At 43.6% G+C, this 23,960-nt stretch overlaps 1 protein-coding gene across 3 annotated transcripts; it reads right to left on the bottom strand.

Annotated features, from left to right (window-relative positions):
• Positions 1–9,240: 9,240 nt before the first annotated feature.
• Positions 9,241–23,252, bottom strand: Fkbp6 (FKBP prolyl isomerase family member 6 (inactive)). Of its 3 annotated transcripts, none has more exons than XM_075957207.1 (8): positions 23,196–23,252; positions 22,878–22,995; positions 20,464–20,553; positions 17,886–18,088; positions 16,662–16,781; positions 11,910–12,104; positions 11,408–11,517; positions 9,241–9,331 (listed from the first exon to the last, which is right to left on the bottom strand). In XM_075957207.1, the coding sequence occupies exons 1-8, from the start codon at positions 23,250–23,252 to the stop codon at positions 9,241–9,243; spliced, it is 984 nt and encodes a 327-aa protein (XP_075813322.1). The 3 variants fall into 3 exon arrangements, with proteins under 3 accessions (XP_075813322.1, XP_075813332.1, XP_075813340.1); XM_075957217.1 differs by lacking the exon at positions 23,196–23,252 and adding an exon at positions 23,080–23,136; XM_075957225.1 differs by lacking the exon at positions 16,662–16,781.
• Between the last annotated feature and the right edge of the window lie 708 nt (positions 23,253–23,960).

Below are 23,960 nucleotides of genomic sequence, written 5' to 3'. Positions count from 1 at the left end.
CACTAAAAATTGGTTAATCTGAGTGCTATTAGAAATTGTCTTGAAATTAAGCCAGGCCTTTACTGTATTACGCAGCAGCAAAAAGCTTCACATCTTCAGCAGTAGCAGATTTGGAAAGACAATTGGGAATTCTTATTAGAAAAATCTAATAAAACAGGTCACAGAGACACTCAAATCCAGACAGAGGAATTTAATGGAGAACAAATTTCAATGTTGCATTTTAAGAATAGAGAGGCCGGGCGGTGGTGGCTCACGCCTTTAATCCCAGCACTCGGGAGGCAGAGGCAGGCGGATCTCTGTGAGTTCGAGACCAGCCTGGTCTACAAGAGCTAGTTCCAGGACAGGCTCCAAAACCACAGAGAAACCCTGTCTCGAAAAACCAAAAAAAAAAAAAAACCACAAAAAAAGAATAGAGAGGAACAGCCCTATCCAGTAACCATACAGGAATTGTCAAATGATAGAGTAAGAGCTGATTGGACTCCTGTGCCAATGTTAGATTTAAGGAGATTCAGGAAAGCAATAGTCTCATATGGCTTGCACTCACCTTTTGTGAAGCAAATGTTAAAAACTCTGTCAGTTTGTGATAGAATTATCACTAACTTAGTAGAATTGGTTAAAGCTGTTTTAGAGCCTGGTCCACAATTACAATGGAGTATCTGGTTCAGAGAATAGGCTAAGACTATTGAATAATGGAGTAAAGCCAGAGGTAGGGAAATCTCCCAAGATCAAATTCTTGGAAAAGGAAATTGTGCTACTATAGGAAGGCAATCTTTATATGATGGCCACATCCTGGCTTTATGCTGAGCAGCTGCTTTGAATGCTTGGGACAGAACTGATGAAGTAGGGAAGAAGGTTGTATAATTTACTAAAGTCATACAGGGTCCAAAAGAAACATTCACTGATTTCTAATAAAGATTGACATCGGCAGTAAATAGAATGATAGATACCAAATTCAGATGCTAGACAAATAATAATTAAATATCTGGCTTTTGAAAATACAAATTCTCTATGCAAAAGGATAATTAGGCCTTTAAAGACAAGGTCAGCACCTTTGGGAAGGGGATTCAAGATACAATTAATAATGAATCTCATGACCATGATGGTGTATGAATAGGAGAGGTGATTTCCAGAGGTTTAAGGAAAAATTGAAATGTCAAGTGTTATAACTGTGGCAAACAAGGTCACCTTAAAAGGGATTGTCAACAAGACGTTCCAGACATAAGGTTTTTTCTAAAAATAATCCATTCATAATGCCCCTCCCTTCTAGATATGTAGAAGGTGTGGCAAAGCAGATATTGGACTAATGAATGTAGGTCAACAAGGGATATACAAGGTAGTCCTTTGCTGTTGGGAGAAACTCTGTGAGGGGCCTCTTACGATGCCAAATTTGGTTCAGCCATTTCCTGCCATTGTAGAGGAAACTCCTTCCCAGAGCAATTAAAGAAACTAATGCCTATTGTAAGAAACCATACTACTCTGGATAATAGAACAGTTATAAAAGAGAGAGCAAAAAATTCAGAAGAAACCATAAAGCAAGTATTTTGGCAAACTTCTATAAATAAACAAAGAACAAAATTAAAAATATGAATAAATGATGTCATTGAAGGTCTAGTAGATACAGGTGTGTATATAACAATAATTTCATCAGAATCTTGGCATCCAAATTGGCAAACGTTCAATTTTTAGGGACTGGAACTTTATCTCAGGTAAAGCAGAGCATGAGATGGATGGAATGTATAGGGACAGAAGGAGAGAGAGGAAAAAAAGAGAATAAAGAAAAAAAGAGAGAGAGAGAGGAATATAAAACCTTATTGGATAATACAGCAATGGATTTGTGGGGACATGATTGGAATGGAATTACAATCATTACAGTAATGGAATACTCAGACTAACATTCCCCCAATCTTAGAAACAAACCATAAATTAACATATGTTTCCAGGAAAAAAATTATAAAGTTTTATAAAGAACAGTCACTGACCATTCAGGTTGTACAAGAACAGGGCACAACAGCTGCTGATCTTCCAAAGGCACCAACAGCCCTACCTATAAAATGGTTGATAGACAGACCTGTGTGGGTTGCACAATAGCCTTTAACAACAGAGAAACTGCAGGATTTAGAACAGTTGGTACAGGAGCAACTAAATGCTCAGCATATTGAAGAATCAACCAGCCCTTGGAATTCTCCTATATTTGTTGTGAAAAAGAAATCTCGAAAATGAAGAATGGTAATAGCTCTAAGAGCTGTTAATAAGGTGATTCAGCCCATAGGCTCTCTACAGTTTGAAATGCCTTTGCCGTCCCTATTGCCTAAAGGAAAGTTTCTTATAGTTATTGATTTAAAAGACTGTTTCTTCATTATTCCTTTACAAGAAAAAGACAGAAAAATTTGCCTTGACAGTGCCTACTTATAATAATACTCAGCATGCTAAGAGATGTTAATGGAAGATTATCCCACAGGGAACATTAAATAGCCCCTCCCTGTGCCAATATTTTGTGAAGTCAGAGATTGGAAATGATATCTAAGCAATTTTCTGAATCTCTATTTCACAATTAAATAGATGGCATTTTACTTATTCAAATGTAGATACTTTAGGAAGAATGTTTGAAGAATTAAAGAAAATTTTGCCTTGTTGAGAATTACAAATTGCTCCCTAGAAAATTTTATTATTTAGATTATAAAATAGGTTTATAAAAAAATTAGACCCCAAAAGGTACAAATTAGGAAAGATTGATTGCAGACTCTTAATGACTTACAAAGATTGGTAGGAGACATTTCTTATCTACAGTGCACTATTGGGATAGGCCCTGCTGATCTGATTAATTTAAACAAAACCTTAGATAAGTGACAAGGACTTAAATAGTCTCAGGGAATTATCAGCTGAAGCTGAGAGAGAACTGACTTTAATTGAAGAGGAATTACAGAAGGCACAGATGGATGGATCATGTGGATCCAAATTTCAACTGCATTTTGGTCATATTATCCTCCAAATATTCCCCTACATGAATTTTAATGCAGAGGGAAGATATTATCTTAGAATGAATCTTTTTACCAGGTAAACCAGGTTAAAAAATTAAATATGTATGTGGAAAAGATCCCTAAGTTAATTCTAAAAGGAAAGTTGAGACTTTGTCAATTAGTAGGAATAGACCCAGCAGAAATTATAGTATCTTTTAATAATGATGAAATTGATTAAAAAATGGGAAAAAAGTGAACCCTGGCAAAGAGCTTGTAGTATTTTTGGGGGGAGAGATTAACAACAACTATCCCAAAAGTAACAGAATTCAACTTATAAAGAGAACTAAACTGGATCTTTCCTCACATTGTATGGGATACACCAATAACTGGAAACCCAACATTCTATCCTGATGCAAATAAGTTAGGAAAGGCAGGTTACAAACCAGAAAATTTAAGTGGAAAAAGCCTTTATAATTCTGCTCAAAAGTCAGAATTATATTCTATTCTCATGGTACTAACGGATTTTAAAGAACTTCTCAACATAGTTACTGATTTACAATATGCAGAGAGTTGTTTTGCATATTGAAACCACTGAATTTATACCAGAATTGGCTTAATTATTTATTCAGTTACAAGATCAATCAGGAAGAGTAATCATTCCATATACATAACACACATATGATCCCCTACAGGTCTGCCAGGTCCTCTAGCACAAGGTAATGCAGAAATCGATCAATTATTGATTGGAAATGTGCTGATGGCCTCAGAATTTTATAGAAAACATCATGTCAATGGCAAAGGTTAAAAAAAAGACTTATCACATGACAACAAGCTAAGGAAATTATAAGGAAATGTGCTACTTATTCTTTATACAACTAAACACCACTACCTGCAGGAAGTAACCCAAAGGGTACTCTAAGGAATGAAATCTGCCAGATGATGTATTCCATATCTGTTATAGAAAGATCAAATCAAACTCTAAAGGGTATTTTAAATAAACAGATATGGATGATAAATACCCCCAGAAATAGATTGCATAATGCTTTATTAGCTTTGACTTTTCTAAATGCTAAAGAGAAAGAAATAACAGTTGTAAAAAGACATTGGATAGTAGAAAACTATAGAATTAAATCAGCTGATATACTTTAAAGATATACTAACCTCAGAATGGAAACCAGGACATGTGTTACACTGGGGAAGGAGTTTTGCTTTCTTTGTTTTCACAGAAGAAAAGCTATGGATTCCATCAAAATTGACAAAGATTCGATTTGAACAAGAGACACCTTTTAATTAGAAGAGATGATGATAGTTCATCAAACAGCATGGCCATTTAATCTGAAATAACCTATAAAACTAACAAATGCTTTTCATTTGATCAGATGTAACTTGCCAAAAGAAAATCTCCCCAAAATTAGGGTTGAGGAAGGGTTTTGTTTCTGTCTTTTCAAGAGAATAAAGGTATCCATTCAGCTAAGGAATCTGAAGACCACCAAACAAATGAGACCATCTGAAGAAAAAGGACAAATCATCTAGAAAAAAGTCACAAGAGTAAAATGGCCTATTGGTGTATCACATTTACAATAGGATAAAATTTTATAAATCTTCCCAAATGTTTGTTTTTGCTACACTCTACAGACATATAATGCAAATGGTCTTTTGTAGTCCCAGTCCAGTTAAAGATTAAACTGGCTTTGAAGGTGGAGTGTGGCTCTCTCCTCCTCTCAACCCAAGCATGCTTATTTTAAAGAAAAATCCAAAATCTCTGTCTCATGTCAGAAGAGCCAACTGATATGACAGAAGAAAAACAAAAATTTAAGGACTATTTTATTGTTACTAATCTCACAATCCTTTGATTTTACATTAACTCTTTAAACAGCATTTCAAAGTTTAAGATTAATATATATATTTAAAACTTTTTGTCACAATATCAGTGGTCATATAGAGTACTATTTAATTCTAGAAAACGGTTTCCTCTACCTTTCTGCACATGATTTCTGGTTTGAGTCTCTACTAGTTTTCTGCAGTGAACCAGGAGCATGCCTAACAGCGACCTTTACAGTCTCCAAAAGGAGAATGGGCCCACAATGACTCCTCCAGGACTATGATAACACTGTTAAGCTGAAAAACACCACCTAAATATCAGCCTTTGAACTACAAACTGCTCAGAACAATTTAAAGGTGGCTAACTGAGAGGATCCATCCTAACATCCTACCCTAGCCAGGACCTGAGATGAGCCCTGCACTTTCCAATTACAGAGACTGGACAACAAATGGTACAGCTAGCTAGCTCTCCCAGGACTTGACAATTAATATAAAATTTTTCTTAGGGTTCCCTAAAGATACTGTTGCCCCCAGACAGCAGAAAGTAAATTTAAGAATACGATGCCCATATTCCCAAGAGGTGAGGTTGGATGGTTTTGGTTGTTCAATGGGTTATGGATATTTGTCATTGTTTAGAAGGTCTGGTTATAAGTTGTTATTGGTTATGGTCAGGAGAAAAGTTGAACAAGGGAGATTAGATTCAGATTTTTTGTTTTGAAAAGAAAAAAAGGGGGATATAGATGACAGGATAAAAGGGTAGATTATTGAATCTAATCTGAAAAAAAGGACACAGATATGACAGGATAAAAGGGTAGATTATTGATTCTACTCTGGAAAGAAAAAAGGAAGGTATAGATATAAGATAAAAAGGCAGATTATTGAATCTACTTTTAAAAATCAACTACTAGTTTTATATTGGATTGGATTTTTGTATACTGCAATGCAAATTTTGTATATTGATACAAATTTGAGATTAATTTTGTTAGAACATACTGTACATACATTTCTACTCTTGTTCAAGGTATTGTACCTATACAACTCATTTAACAATGTAATGCAAATTTCTAGTCATTGAAAATTATTATTACTAACATTGAGGATAAGAATACAGGTTAGCAGTTAATCACTTATTATAATCAAACTTGTAGTCACATTAGGGATGTTTTTAGGGTCAATCAAAGATATATTTTAGATAGACAGGTCATCTTCAAGCACTTCAGAGATCTACAGAATATGGCTTTTAAGATGTTTTAATAACATAGATTCTTGTTTTTTAAATGACAACGAGACATATGTGCTCCTAGCTGCACCAATCTACTTCAGAGAACATAATGGGCATAGAAGAAAACTCCACAATGGAGTTTACTTTGTGGCAAAAGTAAGCCATTGGGCAAGAAAATGTCCTTGCCTCAACTACTGACAGTATGATGTCCTAATTGGACAAACAGGAACAAAAGAAAGTGACTGACAGACATTGTCAAGACAAGAAGGGACAGCCCTTCAAGATATTCTGCTTTACAGAAAAGTCTGTCCGATATGCTAGGCCTGTAGGCTGAAGATGGATGTCCCAATGTTGCAGAAGACTATGGGTGACTGTTTCTGTCATTTCTCACATTTTTTGGAAGTCGCTTACTTACACTTACTACTTACTTAGTTAATATTATTTCCTTCTTGGGTCTCTGAGGGTGTTGAAGATTAGATAGTTATAGTTTTCCTTGTTTACCAGAAGCAGAAAGCAGGTTATGGTAGAAAGTAAATTAGGTACTAGACTTTGGACTCACCAAGAAAGGACAGATAATGGAATATTTTCTCTGAATTTGTCAAATGCAAATGGACTAGACATTAATGTATTTATTGTTTGTATTTATTGTATATAGTTACTGTACTTACTGTATAGTTTTTCTTATATTAGATATAGCCTTTTATTTTAGACAAAAAGGAGAAATATAGTAGTATATATTATTTGGGTTTTGAAGACCAGTGCAAAGTAGCCACATTAGTCAGTCATACAGGCCAGGCAGTGGTTGTATACACCTTTAATCTCAGCAGCCACACTCGTTAGCCAGGCTGTGGAAGGAGAGTTACAAGCCCCAAAACTTGTCCTTTAACCTCTGCACATGACTCTGTACTCTCTCACACATGAAAATAATCAATATGTGAGTAACTGGTCAGGCCACACTTATGGAAGAACAGGGCCAGAGGAACATGACAAGAACTAAGCAGGCTGTGATGCTAATAAGAGTGGGAATATGCCACTGTCATGTGAGATTCCAACACTGTCACTGATGACTAAAGGATGAACACTCAAGAGCTGGGGCTGTTCAGGGAACACAGCAGCCACAGAAAATGGAAGGCAATCCAATGGCCTAGCTGGGATTCCCAAGACTGGTTCCAAGCTGAGCATGTCAGATCAAAGTTCTACAGAGAGTCTAGGAAAGCACCCGGGAAACAGTCTAGAAGTAAAGTGCTACGTAAGACTCAAGTTTAATGCCCAGAACTCACATTAAAATCCGGGCATGGTGGTGCATACTTATAATCCCAGTCATGACAAGACAGGTGGAGGAAACAAGCAGACTTCTAGAAGCTTGGTGGCCTGCTAGCCTATCCTACTTGGCAAAGCTAGGTCAATGCACACAAAACACACACAGGGAGAAACAGAGAAGGAGGGAGGGAGAAAGGAAGGCAAAGAAAGAGAGGAAGGGATAGAGAGAACAGCGGTACATACACATGCAGCCACACAGATCCACATACCCACAGGTCTGGGAAAACAGATGTCTATGTCTCTACTGAATGTGACAAGAGCCAAAGAGGAGAGATCCCTGACTCTCAGCTTAGTTCCCAAGTTCTCTAAAGACCCAGAGGATGGGGTCAAAAAGTCATACCCACAAAGGAACTGACTGGTAGCATCTGCCAAGCAGACAGCAGTGCTTCAGAGATGGTATGAGCGCATGGATGAATGAGCCTTTCATGGCCCCTCCTCTGAAGCCACTTTTGTAGACAGAGGGGCATCAAAGGGCAGATTTTACTGCAGGAGCCCGCTCAGCAGCTGCTTCCTTCTTCTTCCTTGTTTAACTTCTCTCAGGAGAGCAGGGCTCTGAACCTGGCTGAACAGGTGTTTAAGGCAGGCAATTTTGTTCCCATTAATTGTCTTAAGTAATAGCAGAGCAGACTGGAAGGTTATCTTGTGTACTTGAGGGGACACTCTGTCCTGCACATACTCAATCACAAGCTGACACTGCCTGACAGCAATGTCAAGTTCTGCTTTTTTCAGGTTTCGGCATCTTCAAATTTTGAATTCTGGTAGCTAGTGAACTGAAAAACCTCAGCACCACAAATACAGCCTACAGCCAGGCATAATGGTGTACCCCTGTGATTCTAGTACTCCTTTATTTGTTTGTTTTGTTTTCTTGTTTTTGTTTTTGGAGACAAGGTTTCACACTATGTAACTCTGGCTGTCCTGGAACTCACTCTATAGACCAAGCTGGCCTTGATCTCAGAGATCTGCCTGCTTCTGCCTCCTGCATGCTAGGACTAAGGTTGTGTGTCCATGCCTAGTTTACCACTGCCCAAATTAATCCTACTACTCTTGAGGCTGAAACGGAAGAATTGTGAGTTCCAGGTCAACCTGGGTTACACAAGGAAATCCTATCTCCAAAAACAAAAAGGAGGACTGGATATCTGGCTCAGTCTGTAAAAGCACATATTGCTCATGCAGAGGACCAGAGTTCAGGTCCCTGCCCTACACCAGAAGGCTTACAACTGCCTACAACTCCAACTTTAGAGGATGTAACATCCTCTTCAGATTTCACAGGCATCTGCGTTCATGTGAATACACCAATAGATACATGAACACAAACATAATTCAAACATACAAACACATCTACAGCAGGCTGGGACTGTGGCTCAGTTGGTACAGTGCTCGTCTAGTTTGTATACACTAGCACACAAAAGGTCCAGGGTCCCATCCCCAGTACTACACTATTCAGACTGTGGTGGCACAGTCCTGTAATTTTAGCAGTTAGTAGAGGCAGGAGGATCAGGAGGAGTCCAAGGTCATTCTCAGCTATATAGTGAGTTTCAGACCAGTCTAGCCTATTTGAAATTATCTCTAAACACAGTAACAAAAAGAGAAACTCAGTTCTTCTCTTTTAAGTCCAGCTAAACTGTCACACTAATGACCTCATCCATTGTTTCAGTTCTAAGGAACTTTAAAGAGAGTTTAATTTTACAAACCATGAAAAAAGTCATTTGAACGGGAAGTTTCAGGACATGTCAAATATGACTGTAACCTCCACGTCTTCTTCCCTCAGTGACCCACTCTGTGGAAAGGCCCCAACAGTGTTATTTTGTGGCATGCTGTCCTCAGTGGAGATAACCACTGGTCACCAAGACTAGCTGAGGAGGACATCTTCCCCAATGGACAAAACCCTGAATTCCCTCATGCATGCTCAGTCCTGTACCTTCAGTTTCCTCCCACTGAGGAGCCGCCCCCACAGGGAGCAAACATGCGGTGACACATCTCTTTCTCTCTGTCCACGTAGTTCCTGTAGTGGCTGTGGAAAGAAAGACAAGCTTTGTAGGTTTGCAGGAGGTGACATCTGGTGGCTGGAATTCTCTGGTAACAGAGACACTTAAAGTCTGCATTGGAGGTCAGGTGGTAGTGGTGTATGCCTTTAATCCCAAAGCTACAGAGAAACCCTGTCTCAAAAAAATTTTTTTAAGAAAAGTCAACTTTGGACAGCAGCCAATGGGGATGACACTGTGGACAGGCAGGGACAGGCAAGGCTAAACTCACTAAGGATGGTCCTAGACATGAGGCCCTCATTTGGAAAGACAACAGCTGGGAAGGCAGAAGTCACTGTCAGTGGGCTCAAGCCAAGTCTTGCCAAATTATTTCTTGCACTAAGTGACTTCTGAGTCATTTTGAGATGTTCTTGCTAAGGAAAGGTCAGCTTCCCCCCATAATTCAGTATCTAACCTGAGAGGAGTCTTTTCCATACCAGACAGGAGCTCCTGGGAAACCCAAAGAGAACAGCAGCATAGTGGCTGCATTCAAATAAAAATGATACACACGGAGCTGGAGAGATAGCTCAGAGGTTATGAGCACTGATTGCTCTTCCAGAGGTCCTGAGTTCAATTCCCAGCAACCACATGGTGGCTCACAACCATCTGTAATGCGATCTGATGCCCTCTTCAGGCCTGCAGGAATACATGCAGGAAGAACACTATATACATAATAAATATATCTTAAGAAGAAAAAAAAATGATGCATAAACCTTAAAAACTTCAGCAATGCCGGGCGGTGGTGGCGCACGCCTTTAATCCCAGCACTCGGGAGGCAGAGGCAGGCGGATCTCTGTGAGTTCGAGACCAGCCTGGTCTACAGAGCTAGTTCCAGGACAGTCTCCAAAGCCACAGAGAAACCCTGTCTCGAAAAACCAAAAAAAAAAAAAAAAAAAAAAACAAAAACAAAAAAAAAAAAAAACTTCAGCAATGGTGATCAAATGTTTAAGGTTAAGGAGAGACCCTCAGCAAGGCAGAAAATACATGTTAAAAATGGTGGCTGTCTGCTGGGCAAGGTGGCGCATGCCTTTAACTGCAGCACATGGGAGGCCAGTCACACAGACTGGCCTTGAACTCGAAGAGATCCACCTGCCTCTGTCTCCCAAGTGCTGGGATTAAAGGCATGCACCACCACCATTTGGCCTTAAGTATAGTTTTTTAAAATATTAATTTTTTTGTGGCAAAGTTTGTAAAGCTCTAGCTGTCCTGGAACTCACTCTGTAGACAGGGTAGTCTTAAACTCAGAGACCCACCTGTCTGGTTCCTGAGTGCTGATTTCAAGACTTTATCGTGGGAGATCTTTTTGTACATTTATTTAGCGTGTACATGTACAAACCATGTATGGAGGTCAGAGGATAACTTGTAGTCAATTCTTTCCTTCTACTATGTAGGTCCTAGGATCAGAATGCCAAGAGCTCTTAACTGCTGAGTCTCCTCACCAGTCCTTTGGTTTTTGAGTGACTTATTTTATATTCTAGAAGGTCTGCATTTGAGATCTTCTTGCCTCAGGAACTCAAGTTCTAGGACTACTAGAGTGGACCACCATACTTGGTTTGTACAACACCCTTTTAAGGTCACATGGGGGACTACAGAAATAGCTCAGTTGGTAAAGTGCTCAGCACCATGTTAAGAAATCAGACCCAGTGAGTAGAGCGTGTCTGTAATTCCAGCATGGGGTGTCAGTGGGGGTGGGGGCAGGGTCAGACAGGAGGATCTTTGAGACTAGCCACCAGTCCAGTCTAACTGCTGGACCCCAGCACAACACTCAAGGTTGCTTTCTGGCCTATACATATAAATATACACAAAGGGGTTGTGAAGACTCACTTCTCTAGGAAGGGCTCATCTGCAGGGTGGTACAACAGGAAGGAGGGAAATGCTCAGAAGTGAAGCTTCTTCCCCGCTAAGGAACAGCCAGTACAGATCAATGAGCATGCAGGTGGGGTGGCTGCCTCTGAGCCAGTTTGGGACAACATTCTTAGCCTGTCCTCTATCCAGATGGTTGGACTAGAATTCTTACAGCTACCTCTCACTGTACCTCTGGTCACACTCCTGCCCCCGGCTCTCACCTGGACAGTTTCTTCAGCTCATTATTGATGTCATGGTTACAGGGCTGCTCCTTCTGAGCTCGCACTAGAAAATCCCGGGCCTGCTCGTACTCAGTTAGAAGGAGGCAAGCCTGTGAGGAAGGAACAGGGCATTAGATTAAGAGATTAGCATTTGTGGTAGTGGCCCAAGTGAGACTGACTGCTCTGTGTAGGAGTGCGTAAGTGCACATGTGGATGGAGACCACAGGTCAACCTGGCTTCTTTCTAGGGAGCAGCACATGTTATTTTCAAGATAAGGTCTTCCTCTGGGATCCAGGACTCCCAATTCATCTAGGCTGACTAGCCAGAAAACTCTAGGGACCTACCTGTCTCTGCCTCCCCAGTGAGGGGATCTAGCCCCCTGGGCTCTGGGGAATGAACTCAGGCTCCCAGGCTGGCATACCTGGCAAGTCCTTTATTGACTGAGTTATTACTCCAGCCCCTCTCCCCGCTTCCTTCTCTCGGGCACTTACTCTCAACTCACCTGTCCACACCGGAAGAGAGCCTTGGCGTTCCTTTGATCAATGAGCAGAGCCTGCTCCCCATAGCGCAGGGCCATGGCAGGTCGGTCTAGCTTCAGATACACAAAGGACAGGTTAAGGAGGACCAGAAGCTCAGCAGGCTCCACTAGGTGCTGCTCCTCACAGATTGCCAAGCGTCGGTGAAGCAGCCGCAAGGCCTGAGGAGAGGAGGGAAGACAAAGGGTAAGGAAGGACAGTCCTATGTCCTTACAAATCACACAGAACTATGACCTAAGGAAGAAATTCATCTAGCTGTCAGGAAACAAGGTTATTATATTAAAGTCAGGAGGCTTCTTTTTATATGTGTGGAATAGGATGTGTGCATGTGAATACAGTGCCTGTGGAGAAGAGGGTGTTAGATCTTCCTGGAGCTGGAGTTACATGTAATCCTGTGCTTCCTAATGTGGATGCTGGGAACTGAACTCAGGTCCTCTGCAAGAGCAATACATGCTCCTGACCACTGAACCAGCTCTCTAGTCCAGTTTGAAGGTTTCTAACAAAAGGCATGTAAACCTGAGTGAGGCAGACAACATGTGTCCTCTATTCTTTTGCCTCAAAAGTAATAAGGACAGTATATCCAACATGAGCCAAGGACTAGCTAGATTCCTGGCACCCACATCAGGTGGCTCACAACTGTGTGTAAGCCCAGCTCCGTTAGCCACAGCACTTTTACATGCACACATTCCCCACACAGAAACATAAACACAGTTAAAAAACAGACATAGTTTTGAGAAAGTATCTCTCTCTATAGCCCTGGCTGTCTTGGAACTCACTCTGTAGACTAGGCTGGCCTCAAACTCACAGAGATCTGCCTGATTCTGCCTTATGTCTACTGGGTTAAAGGTGTGCGTCACCACCCCTGGTTTCTTTTTTATGCAATTTTTTTATTTTATGTATGGATATTTTGCTGTATGTATGTGCGTTACATGTGTGCCTGGTACCCAGAGATCAGGAGAAGACATCATATTCCCTGGAGTTTTATTTATGAGTTACAGATGGTAGTGAGTCACTATATAGGTGCCATGACTTGGGTCCTCTGTAAGAGCAGAAGTGCTCTAATTTGCTGAACCATCCTTCAGCACCCCACCCCTGCTTTTTGAGACAGGTTTTTTTTTTTTAAGTCAGGGTTTCTCTGTGGCTTTGGAGCCTGTCTCTGGAACTAGCTCTTGTAGATCAGGCTGGCCTTGAACTCACAGAGATCTGCCTGTCTCTCCCTGCCTCTTGAGTGCTGGGATTAAAGGCATGTGCCACCACCGCCCAGCTTGAGACCGTTTTTTTTTTTTTTATATAGCCCTGGTAGTCATGGAACTCAACCTGTAGACCAGGCTTGCCTTGACCTCACAGAAATCTGCCTGTTTCTGTCTTCTAAATACTGGGACTAAGGTATGTACAACCATGCTAGCCCCCCCTTTTTTTAATTTTTGAGATAAAGGTCTCATATAGTCCACGCTGGGTCTCAAACGCACTACGTAGCAAAGGATGACCTTCAATTTCTTGTTTTTAATTACGTGTATGCATGTGTATCTGTGTGTTGTCTGTGGGTATATGCACATGGATGCAGGTGGTAGTGAAGACATTTAACATATCCTTTGGAGCTGCCAAATGGGAATGCTGGGAACAGAATCCAAGTCTTCTGCACTCTTAATTGCTGAGCCATGTCTCCAGACCTAGCTTCAACTTCTCATCCTCCTGTCTCCAACCAGGGATTATACATGGTTTATGCAATTCTGAAGTTGACACCCAGGGTTTCATGAATGTCGATTCACTAACTGAGCTGAATCCCCAGCCCAGGAGGTCTGTCGTCTGGAGAAATGGAACAACAAAGACTACTGACTCTGGAATGGGCAAATGGGAGTGCTGCTAATGGGTGTGTGGACTAGTACTGTTTCCACAGCAGAGAGCCAGGCCTCTGTCCCACTTCTGCTTATCACACAGCTCGCAAGGTAGCCTGAAACCTAAACAGCCACAGAGTGACACCAGTCTGTATGGTAAGAGGGACAGAAAATCCTGTAGATGGCAAACACGATGGAAAAAAATCAGCTACAACTGGTGGTGGTAGTGATGCTGGGATGAGGATTTTTTAAAATAAACTTTTTTTGGAGCAGTAATAGGGATTTTTTATACTTATATGTATGCATGTTTATGTGCACAAGTGCACACATACCTATGGGCGTATGTACATGCAAGTGCATGTGGAGACCGGAAGATAACCTCAGGTACACGCCTCAGGAGCCATTCACCTTGTTTTTTCAGACAGTCTCTCACTGGCCTGAACCTTGCCTAGTGGATCAGACTAGTTGGCCAGGGAGTCCCAGGAATTGCTGCCTCTGTCTTCCCCATTCTGGGATTACAAGTAGGCACTACCAAACCTGGCTTTTTTCTTTATTTTTAAGTATGGGTTCTCAGGACAAAGATTGTAATGCTTGCTTTCAGCACTTTACTGAGCTATTTTCCCACCTCCCCAGGAAGGTACTTCTTGAAATACCAAATTAAAATACATAAACACATGGGTAAGAAAAAAGTTCACAGCTTAATGAACTTTCATAATTCAAATATACCCAGGAAAACATCATGATCAACACACAGGCCAGACATGGAGTGCATACCTTTCATCCCAGCACTTGGAAGGCAGAGGCAGGTGTATCTCTGTGAGTTCAAGGACAACCTAGTCTACAAAACAAGTTCTGTCCAGCCAAGAGTGCACAGTGAGACTCTTTCTCAAACAGACATACAAACAAACAAAGAATCAACATACAGAGCCAAGTTTGTATCTTATACCTATAACTCCAGCACTTGGGAGGCTGAGTTAGGATTACCATAAATTTGAGATCAGTTTGGGCTAGACAGTGACCTTGTCTTGGAAAACAAAAGGAAAAAAGATCAACATAGAGAACATCACCTCACATCACCCAGTCCCTACTCCCCCTCAGTCATATTCTTCTAGCACAAGAATTTTCTCTGTGTATAATGTATATGGTGTATGTACATGTGTGGGTACGTTGGTGTGGCCATTAGGAGGCCACAGGACAATGTCAAGTGTCCTGCTATATCACTCTACCTCAACAGTTCTCAACCTGTGGGTTGAGACCCCTTTGGGGGTGGGGGTCGAAGGACCCTTTGACAGCAGTCAAAAGCACAGATATTTACATTATGATTCATAACAGTACAAAATTGCAGTTATGAAGTTGCAACAAAAATAATTTTATGGTTGGAGGGGTCACCACAACATAAATAACTGTATTAAGGGTCATAGCTTTAGGCATATGGAGAACCACTACTCTAGCTTATTCCTTTAGACAAGATCTCTCACTGAACTTGGAGCTAGGTTTCAGGTCTCAGTAATCTTCTTGTCTTTGCCTCCCTCAATACTGGGATTGCAGTACACATGTGGCCATACTTGGCTTTAAAAATATCCTTTATGTGTAAGTATGCAAACCCATGTAAACTTACATATATCATGTGGGTGAAGAAACCCACGGAGGTCAGAAGGGGGTATGGGATTCCCTGAACTAGAGTTACAAGCAGCTGTGAGCCATATGGATGCTGGAAACCAAACTCTGGTCTTCTGTAAGAGCAGTAAATACTCTTCTCTGTTACACCATCTTTCCAGCATCCATGCCGAGCATTTTATATAGCTACTGGGATTTCAACACAGATCTTCATGCTTATAAAGCAAACACTCTTACTCATTGAACTATCTCCCAAGCCCCTTTTTTAGTTTGTTGAGACAGGGTTTAGCTAATAAACCAGGTTTGCCTGGAATTTATAATCCTCTTGCCTTAGCTTCCTGGGTGCTGGGATTACAGGAATGAACAACCAGGCCCATCTTAATGTGATCTTTTTTTTTTTAAACTGAGACAAGAGTTTCTCTGTGTAGCCCTGGCTGTCCTGGAAATCACTCTGTAGACCAGGCTGGTCTCTGATGGAGGAGTTAATTTCATTGGTTAATAAAGAAACTGCCTTGGCCCATTTGATAGGTCAGCCCTTAGGTGGGTGGAGTAGACAGAACAGAATGCTGGGTAGAAGGAAGTGAGGTAAGACGCCTCAGACAGACGCAATGAAGCTCCAGCCCAAGATGGACCTACACTAGAATCTTTCCCGGTAAGACACCACCTTGTGGTGCTATACAGATTATTAGAAATGGGTTAGTCAAGATATGAGAGTTAGCCAAGAAGAGGCTAGATATAATGGGCCAGGCAGTGTTTAAATGAATACAGTTTGTGTGTTGTTATTTCAGGGCATAAGCTAGCCAGGCAGCTGGGAGCTGGGTGACAGGAACGCCAACCTGCTGCTCATACTACAGGTCTCATAATCAGGGATCCACCTGCCTCTGCCTCCTGAGTGCTGGGATTAAAGGCATGCACCAACACTGCCTGGCTTACTGTGATTTTATTAGCAGATGCCCATGAAGAATAGCAAAGAGATGAAGATTATGCTCTTAAGTTTCCTGGAGCTGGAGAGACGGCTCAGAGGTTAGGAATATTGGCTGCTCTTCCAGAAGATTTAGGTTAGATTCCCAGCACCACATGGTGGCTCAAACTGTCTGCAACTCCAGTTCCTAAAATCAATTCTTAGGGATCAGATGTCCTCTTCTGGCCCTGTAGTCAGCAGGCATGCATGTAGTGGACAGACAGACATGCAGATTGCACACCCATCCACGTAAAATTTTTAAAGATGAAAGTTTTCCGGATCATACACTTCCAGAGGATTCTTACCCGCTTGTATCTCACTTTGGCATCACAGAAGCGGTTCTGGCGGAAAAGATAGTTGCCAAACTCCCTCTCAGTTGCTGCTACCTTGAGGACCTTCTGAAGTGGAAACTGTTCTTGCTGCTCCTGAAGACCAAAGACAAGAGCAGTGACATGGAGCAAGAAGCCCCAGTGGCACAACGGCAGTCGTGCTACATTCATCAAAATTTCCCTCTGTTTAGTCCCCTGTGTGTGCAGAGGCCACACATGTGGATGCTGGAACAGGCCCACCTACAGAGCAGTGCGGGTGTCAGTGGCTGCTGTGATCCTCCTCAGATTCCCCTAGAAGCAGAAGCATCCATAGAACCTGAGGGAGTCTGCCAAGCTCAGAAAACTTTGGCACTTCCTGGTTGGTTCAGGTCCCTGTGGTTCTATATGCTCATGCTGCTATCCTGGATTCCTATCAGAACCTCCTGCAAAATCCTATCCAGAGTCCCAAATTAGGACCCAGGTTAAGTACAGGACCATTTACTCTGTGGAAAGATGTGGGCAAGGTGAGACACTCAAACTGAGGTACTGACAGCTTTAATGTAGTGTAGAAGACCCAATCATATGGAGAAGCAAAATCTGGAATGAATGCACAGATACCACCACACATGCAGTCGGTAGATGACAACATCATAGAGACACGCATGTGATTGTTGATGGGATTATACACTGTGCTTCTATGGGCTGGGAGTGAAGGACTGCATAGGCACCAAGACTTGGGTTGTAAGGATTGTGACTCTATACTCAGTATCCTGAGATTGTCTTAGTTTGCACCTCATGTCGTAATTATCTAGTAAAAGCCTCTTTCAGTTCTCAAGGAGGCACCAATTCTCTAGCTTGTTTTTATGGTCCTGGCAATGAAACCAAGGGTTTGTTAATGTTGTCACTCTAGGCAAGAACTCTATCACTGAATTATATCTCCAAGCCTCAATCACCTTCATTAAAGCTACCAGGACCTAACTTCCTGAAAGGCAGTTACCACCTTATAGTGAGAACTAAGCAAAGGGCCACTAAAATAGCAAACAGCTAATACAGAACCAATCTATACCTTACAGTCTATGTTTTACCTTGGACAGACTTCAGAAGATACTGTGTGGGAGGCATGGGGAGAACCTGGGACAGGCAATCTGACAGAAATATCCAAATACAATCTGATCCCTCCCCCTTTAGAAAGTACTGGAAAATCTGAGGTATTGAACTTACAGCTGAGAGTGCACAAAACTTGTCTGACTCAGCAGAATCAAGGAAGTCAATCAGCTCAATCTCAAACAGGACAGTGGCATTTGGAGGGATGAGGGGCGGGCACCCCAAGGTGCCATAAGCATAGGTTGGCTTGAACAGGAACCTGGCCAGCTCCCCTCTGCGCATGCTTAGAAGGCCCAGCTCCATGCCCCAGAGTGTAATATCTGGAAGAAAGGACAGAAAACTCAATGACGCTCACCCGGCATCCCATTCAAAGTCACCAGTTTCTCCCTACTCCAAGTGTATGTGCCAATCCAAGTCTTTTGCATAGGTACCCCAACTCAATGCCTGGTCTTGTTTCTGCTGTCCTGCTTTCTCCAAATGCCATCTTTCACAGGCTCCGTCTCTATCATATACTCTGTTCTTTCTTCGAAGCTCTCTTCCCTCAATGTCTGTGGTCTACTTTAACTGAAATTCTTCAAGATTTTTTCCTTTATATTTATGTATGTTTTGCCTATATGTACCACATTCATGTAATGCCCTCAGAGACCAGAAGAGGGCATCAGATCTCCAAGAACTGGAGTTACAGATGGTTGTAAGCCATCATGTGGGTGCTGTAAATTGAACCTAGTCGGCTGGAAAAGCAGTCAGTACTCTTAACTTTAGAGGCATCTATCTCTCCACTCCCCTAGTTGAGATCTTATTCAAACCTCAGGACTCTCATCTCAAGCCTTCTTTTCTATGTAGTGCATGTGGCCCTGCCAGAAGGAAAGTAATTATAATTTCATTAAGCAGACCCAGAACATTCTCCAAAGCTCCATATTTCATTCAATTCTATGAAGTTAGTTTCTGCATTAAAGGCCAACCTCCCCCACCCTAGTAACATGCACAAGGACAGGGTTCTCATCATCTGGGAATGGCCTGAGATCTGTGTTTGTTGTTGTGTATTACACGTGTGTGCATGTGGATGCTAGAGGACAATCCTAGGTCACACTCCTCAGGTAGCATCCACCTTGCCAGGATCTCTCATTGTCCTGGAGTCTAGTACATAGGCTAGGCTGATTGGCCAGAGAGCCCCAGGATCCATCTGTTTCTGCCTGCCTCTCTGCACTGAGATTATAAGCATACTCTATCACATTTGGTCTTTTTTTTTTTTTTTTTGGTTTCTCGAGACAGGGTTTCTCTGTAGCTTTGGTGCCTGTCCTGGAACTAGTTCTTGTAGACCAGGCTGGCCTTGAACTCCCAGAGATCCGCCTGCCTCTGCCTGCCGAGTGCTGGGATTAAAGGCACGCACCACCACCGCCCGGCTTGTTTTGTTTTTTTAAATGTGGGTTCTGTGGGATGGAAAACAGGTCCTCATGCTTGTACGGCAAGCACTTCACTGACTGAGCCATCTTCCCAGATCCTACAATTTCGCCACACATGCTGGGGAGTTAAGTATTCACTACATTTATTTGATAAAAGCACAAGGAAAAGTGCCCAGTGGATCCAGGTGCATGTTTATCATTTCCTCACTCAGCGCTGGGGCAAGAGGCTTCTGAATTCAAGGTCAGTGTGGGCTGTGCAGTGAGATTCTGTCTTAAAAGATGTCCTGTTGCCGGGCGGTGGTGGCACACGCCTTTAATCCCAGCACTCGGGAGGCAGAGGCAGGCGGATCTCTGTGAGTTCGAGACCAGCCTGGTCTACAAGAGCTAGTTCCAGGACAGGCTCCAAAACCACAGAGAAACCCTGTCTCAAAAAACCACACAAAAAAAAAGATGCCCTGTAGCTGGAGAGGTGCCTAAGCAGTTAGAGCACTTACTTATTGGTTCCAAGTAACTACATGGTGGCTCAAAACCACCTAACTCCAGTTCCAGTTCTAGCAGACTTGGCACCCTCTTCTGGCCTCTGCAGGCACTGGGTACATACACACATGTGGACAACATATGCATAAAATTTAAAAAATCAAGACTAGAAAAAAATTCCCAATGGGTAACTTAGATGCCAAGATAGATAACTTTGCCATGTAGGCTATCACTCAAAAATAAAGTCCCAAGAAGAAGTGACATATAACTTGGGTGCCTCCCTGAAAACTAACATCAGCTACCAACTGTAAGAACCTGTTCTTAAAGGAGTCAAGACCATGATGGGGAAACCCACACAATCAGCTGACCTGAGCTGAGCTAGTAGGAGCTCACTGACTCTGGACTGACAACTGGGGAACCTGCGTAGGACTGAACTAGGTTCTCTGAATGCAGGTGACAATGGTGTGGCCTGGGCAGTATGAAGAGCCACTGGCAGTGGGACCAGGATCTAACCATAATGTATGAACTAACTGTGGAGCCCATTCTCTATAGAGAGATACCTAACTCAGCCTAGGCATAGTGGATGAGGGGAGGGCCTTGATCCTGCCTCAGTGAGGTGATGGGACAAACTTAGTTGACTTCTCAGGGGAGACCTTACCCTCTGAGGAGCGGGTGGGGTGGGGGAAGATGGGAGGAGCAGAGTGGGAACAGAGGGGAACTGGATTGGTTTGTAAAAAAATAAAAACCCCTGAATATTGTGACAATCCTAAAACACGCCATGTCTTCGTTTGCCTAGAGGCCCCAGATGACCTTACCTTCCCCGAGTTTCATCAGTCGAGGTGCTTTCCTAAAGTAGTTAGAATCGAAAGGCTTGTCCATGTGCTCCAGGTACCCAGAATATTTCACTAGGGCAGAGGGGGAAAAGCACAAGTGCGAGGAAAACATTACAAAGACATCCCCAGAACCATCGCGTCAATACCACAGGGAAACACAGCAATTAGCAGGGTTATGTCTATAACCCCAGCACTTGGGAAGCAGAGATAGGAGCACCCGACACAGGAGTCCTTGTCTAGGATAAAAGAAGAATTAAATGAGTTTCAACTGCCCGGCGCCCAGATCCACAGGAAAGCTCTTGTGGTATTCTGAATCTCTCTCAGTCCTGAGGTTCAAGGGCTCTCCTGATGAATCTCAGCTCACTGTTCACAGTGGCATAAAGGGGAGATCAGGAACATGCTTTACTTTTTTTTTTTTTTGATTTTCGAGACAGGGTCTCTCCGTAGCTTTTTGGTTCCTGTCCTGGAACTAGCTCTTGTAGACCAGGCTGGCCTTGAACTCGCAGAGATCCGCCCGCCTCTGCCTCCTGAGTGCTGAGATTAAAGTGCACCACCACCGCCTGGCCTCATGCTTTACTTCTTAAAACCCTGAGACAGGTAAGGGTAGCAGCCATTTGTCATCCCAGATCTGCAGAAGCTAAGGCAGGCAGAGTGCCAGTTTAAGGCTGGCCTGGAATATAGATCCTATATTTGAAAAAAAAAAAGAAAGAAAGACTGGGCTTGGTGGCACATGCCTTTAACCCCAGCGATGAGGCAGAGACAGGTGGATTTCTGAGTTTAAACTTAGCCTGGTCTATATATGTCCTGGTCTACATATGGAGCTACAGGCCAGCCAGGGCTACAGAGTGAGACCCTGTCTCAAAAACAAACTAACAAAAAACAAAACAAAGGCTGGGTGATAGTGGCACAGGCCTAATAATCCAAGCACTCGGGAGGCAGAGGCAGGTGGATCTCTGTGAGTTCAAAGCCAGTCTGGTCTACAGAGTGAGTTCTAGTACAGGTTCCAAAGCTACTTAGAGAAACCCTGTCTCCACAAACCAAAAACAAACAAACAAACAATAAAACAAAGGCTGTGGGTGTAGCTCAGTTGGTAGAATGTTTGACTAGCATGTATAAGGCCCAGAGTTCCATCCCCAGCACCATATAGACCAGGCATGGTGGCATAAATGAACAATCTCAACAGTTGGGGGGTAGAGGCAGGAGGATCAGAAGTTCTAGTCATCTTTGGCTACATAGGATTTTGAGACTGTTTCTCAAAGAGCAAACCTTCTCCATTCAAGAGAAGCACATCCAGTCCTTTAAAATGCCGTATTTTGGAAAGATGCGACCAATTACCTGAAGACACCTAGGTTCTAGGTTCAGTCCCCAGCACCTTGAAACAAGGTGTCATGAAGTCCATTTGGAACCAACACAACTCACACACCAAGTCAATGCAGAAAACAGAAATGTATTGTAATCAAGCCACTGCTGAGCAGTCAGGACCGTAGAACAGACTGCAGCTGACCCGCGGCTCCCAGCCAGAATGTTAGAGCTTTTAAGCCTGAAGAACACAAACATCTGTGCCAAATTACAGCTGCGATTGTCTACCAATCAGGATCCATGGATAGGGGTCTGTCCTAGGAACATCTGTTCTGTGGCACACTGACCGTATTCTCATTGGCGGGTTTACTCAAGTGCAGCGGGGTGGCCTGCCCACCACTCATGTCTCACCTTGCCAACCAGGACGTCAGTTACCCAGCCAGGTCTGGAGAGATCTTGGCAACTTAAATTTTATTTAACCCTTACTCAAAACGGAAGTTCAATCCACAGTGGCTTCAGTTTGGTTCCTTGTTACAAGTGAATGCTCTAAACCAACCAGGAAGGCAGGTGTACACGGTTGTGATGCCAAAACCTGGGATGTAGGGGAAGGATCGGAACTTCAGGGTCATCCTCTGCTACACAGGAGGTTGGGATTCGGTCTGCGCTATTTTTGTGCCCTTGTTTCAGGAACAAAACAAAACAACATAGGTAAACAGCAGGGCTGGGGATGGAACTCAGCTGGTGGTGGTTTGCCTAGCATGCGCAAGGCCCTGGGCTCTGTCTCTGGCACCACATAAAATGAAGTCCTGCCCACCCATAATTTCAACACAGACAAGTGTCAGGAATGCCGGGCGGTGGTGGCGCAGGCCTTTAATCCCAGCACTCGGGAGGCAGAGGCAGGCGGATCTCTGTGAGTTTGAGGCCAGCCTGGTGACAGACTGAGTTCCAGGACAGGCTCCCCCCAAGATAAATGAATGAATGAAAGGTGTGAGGCGTTCAAGGTCATCCTCAGCCTACACAAGACCCTTAGGAGGCCAGTCGGGGTTGCATAAACCGTAGTTTCCCAGGGACGAAACGCGGCCTAGTGGTCTCTGTACCCAGCACGGAAGCATCGGGCGTCACGGGATCGCCGGCGCCCTCGCGGATGATGTCCTTCAGCACACCCCGGTCCCCAGAAATGTCCAGCATCCGCTGGCTCAGCCGCTCGTAGGGAGACTGGAAAAGAGAAAGCCACAGGCCTCAGGCGCGGCAGCCACGGGCTCGCCTCCCCGGCCGGCGGCGTCCCACTCCCGCCCTCACCTGGCCCGGGACTTCGCCTCCTTCCGGGGCTCCCGGGCCGCGGGTGCTGCCACCCATGGCCGCGCTCCGATTGCTCCCCAGCTCGTGCCCCCAGGTCCCTGACTCCTGCTCCGTACCCGGCAGTCGTCGCGCGACGGCGGGATTCCGTTCCTGAGGCGCGAGAAGACGCTCATCTTGCCGCTCAACGGTCACCAGACGCCTCGCCGGAAACAAGCCCGGAAGTGAGGCGCGGGCGCGTGCCGTGCACGAGAAACACACGTGATTGACGCCGCGGGCATGCGCCGAGGCGTCTCCCAGCATGCACCACACACGGAGCAGCGGGAGCAAAGCCTGATGGGGGCTCCAAGGCTAGGCTCAGAGCCTTTCTTTAGGTTTCTGTCTTGTCACAGGTAGAACAGATCGCCACATTAGTGACTTACAGCAACACCGGCCTTTTAGCCTCTGGGGCGAATAGTTAGCTGTTAATAACTTATTTTTGTGTGATACTGAGGATTGCATGTGGTCAGTAATAACAAGTGTCCCAATGCTGGACAGCATCCACGTAGATGCCCGTCTCTGAACAACGCGTCCAGCCCTTCACTGAGGAGTCTAGGCAGGCTCTCTGCTGCTGAGCTATGTCCTCGACCCAAACCTTCACCTTTTCTTTAAAAACTTATTTATTCATTTGGTTTTTCAAGACAGGGTTTCTCTGTGTAGCCCTGGCTGTCCTGGAACTCACTGTAGACCAGGCTGGCCTCTTCTGGCTGCCTCCGCCTCCGGAGTGCTAGGATTCAAGGTGTGTGCGCCACCACAATTGGCTCCAAGACTTCAGACTTTGAAAGTTCGTAATTTAGTGACATTTATGGAAAGGAGCTTTGAGTCAAAGAGTACAATGCCTCAAA

Source organism: Microtus pennsylvanicus, chromosome 1 (genome assembly GCF_037038515.1).
Source record: "Microtus pennsylvanicus isolate mMicPen1 chromosome 1, mMicPen1.hap1, whole genome shotgun sequence".
Lineage (NCBI taxonomy): Eukaryota > Metazoa > Chordata > Mammalia > Rodentia > Cricetidae > Microtus > Microtus pennsylvanicus.
This window is presented reverse-complemented; position numbering and strand designations above follow the sequence as displayed.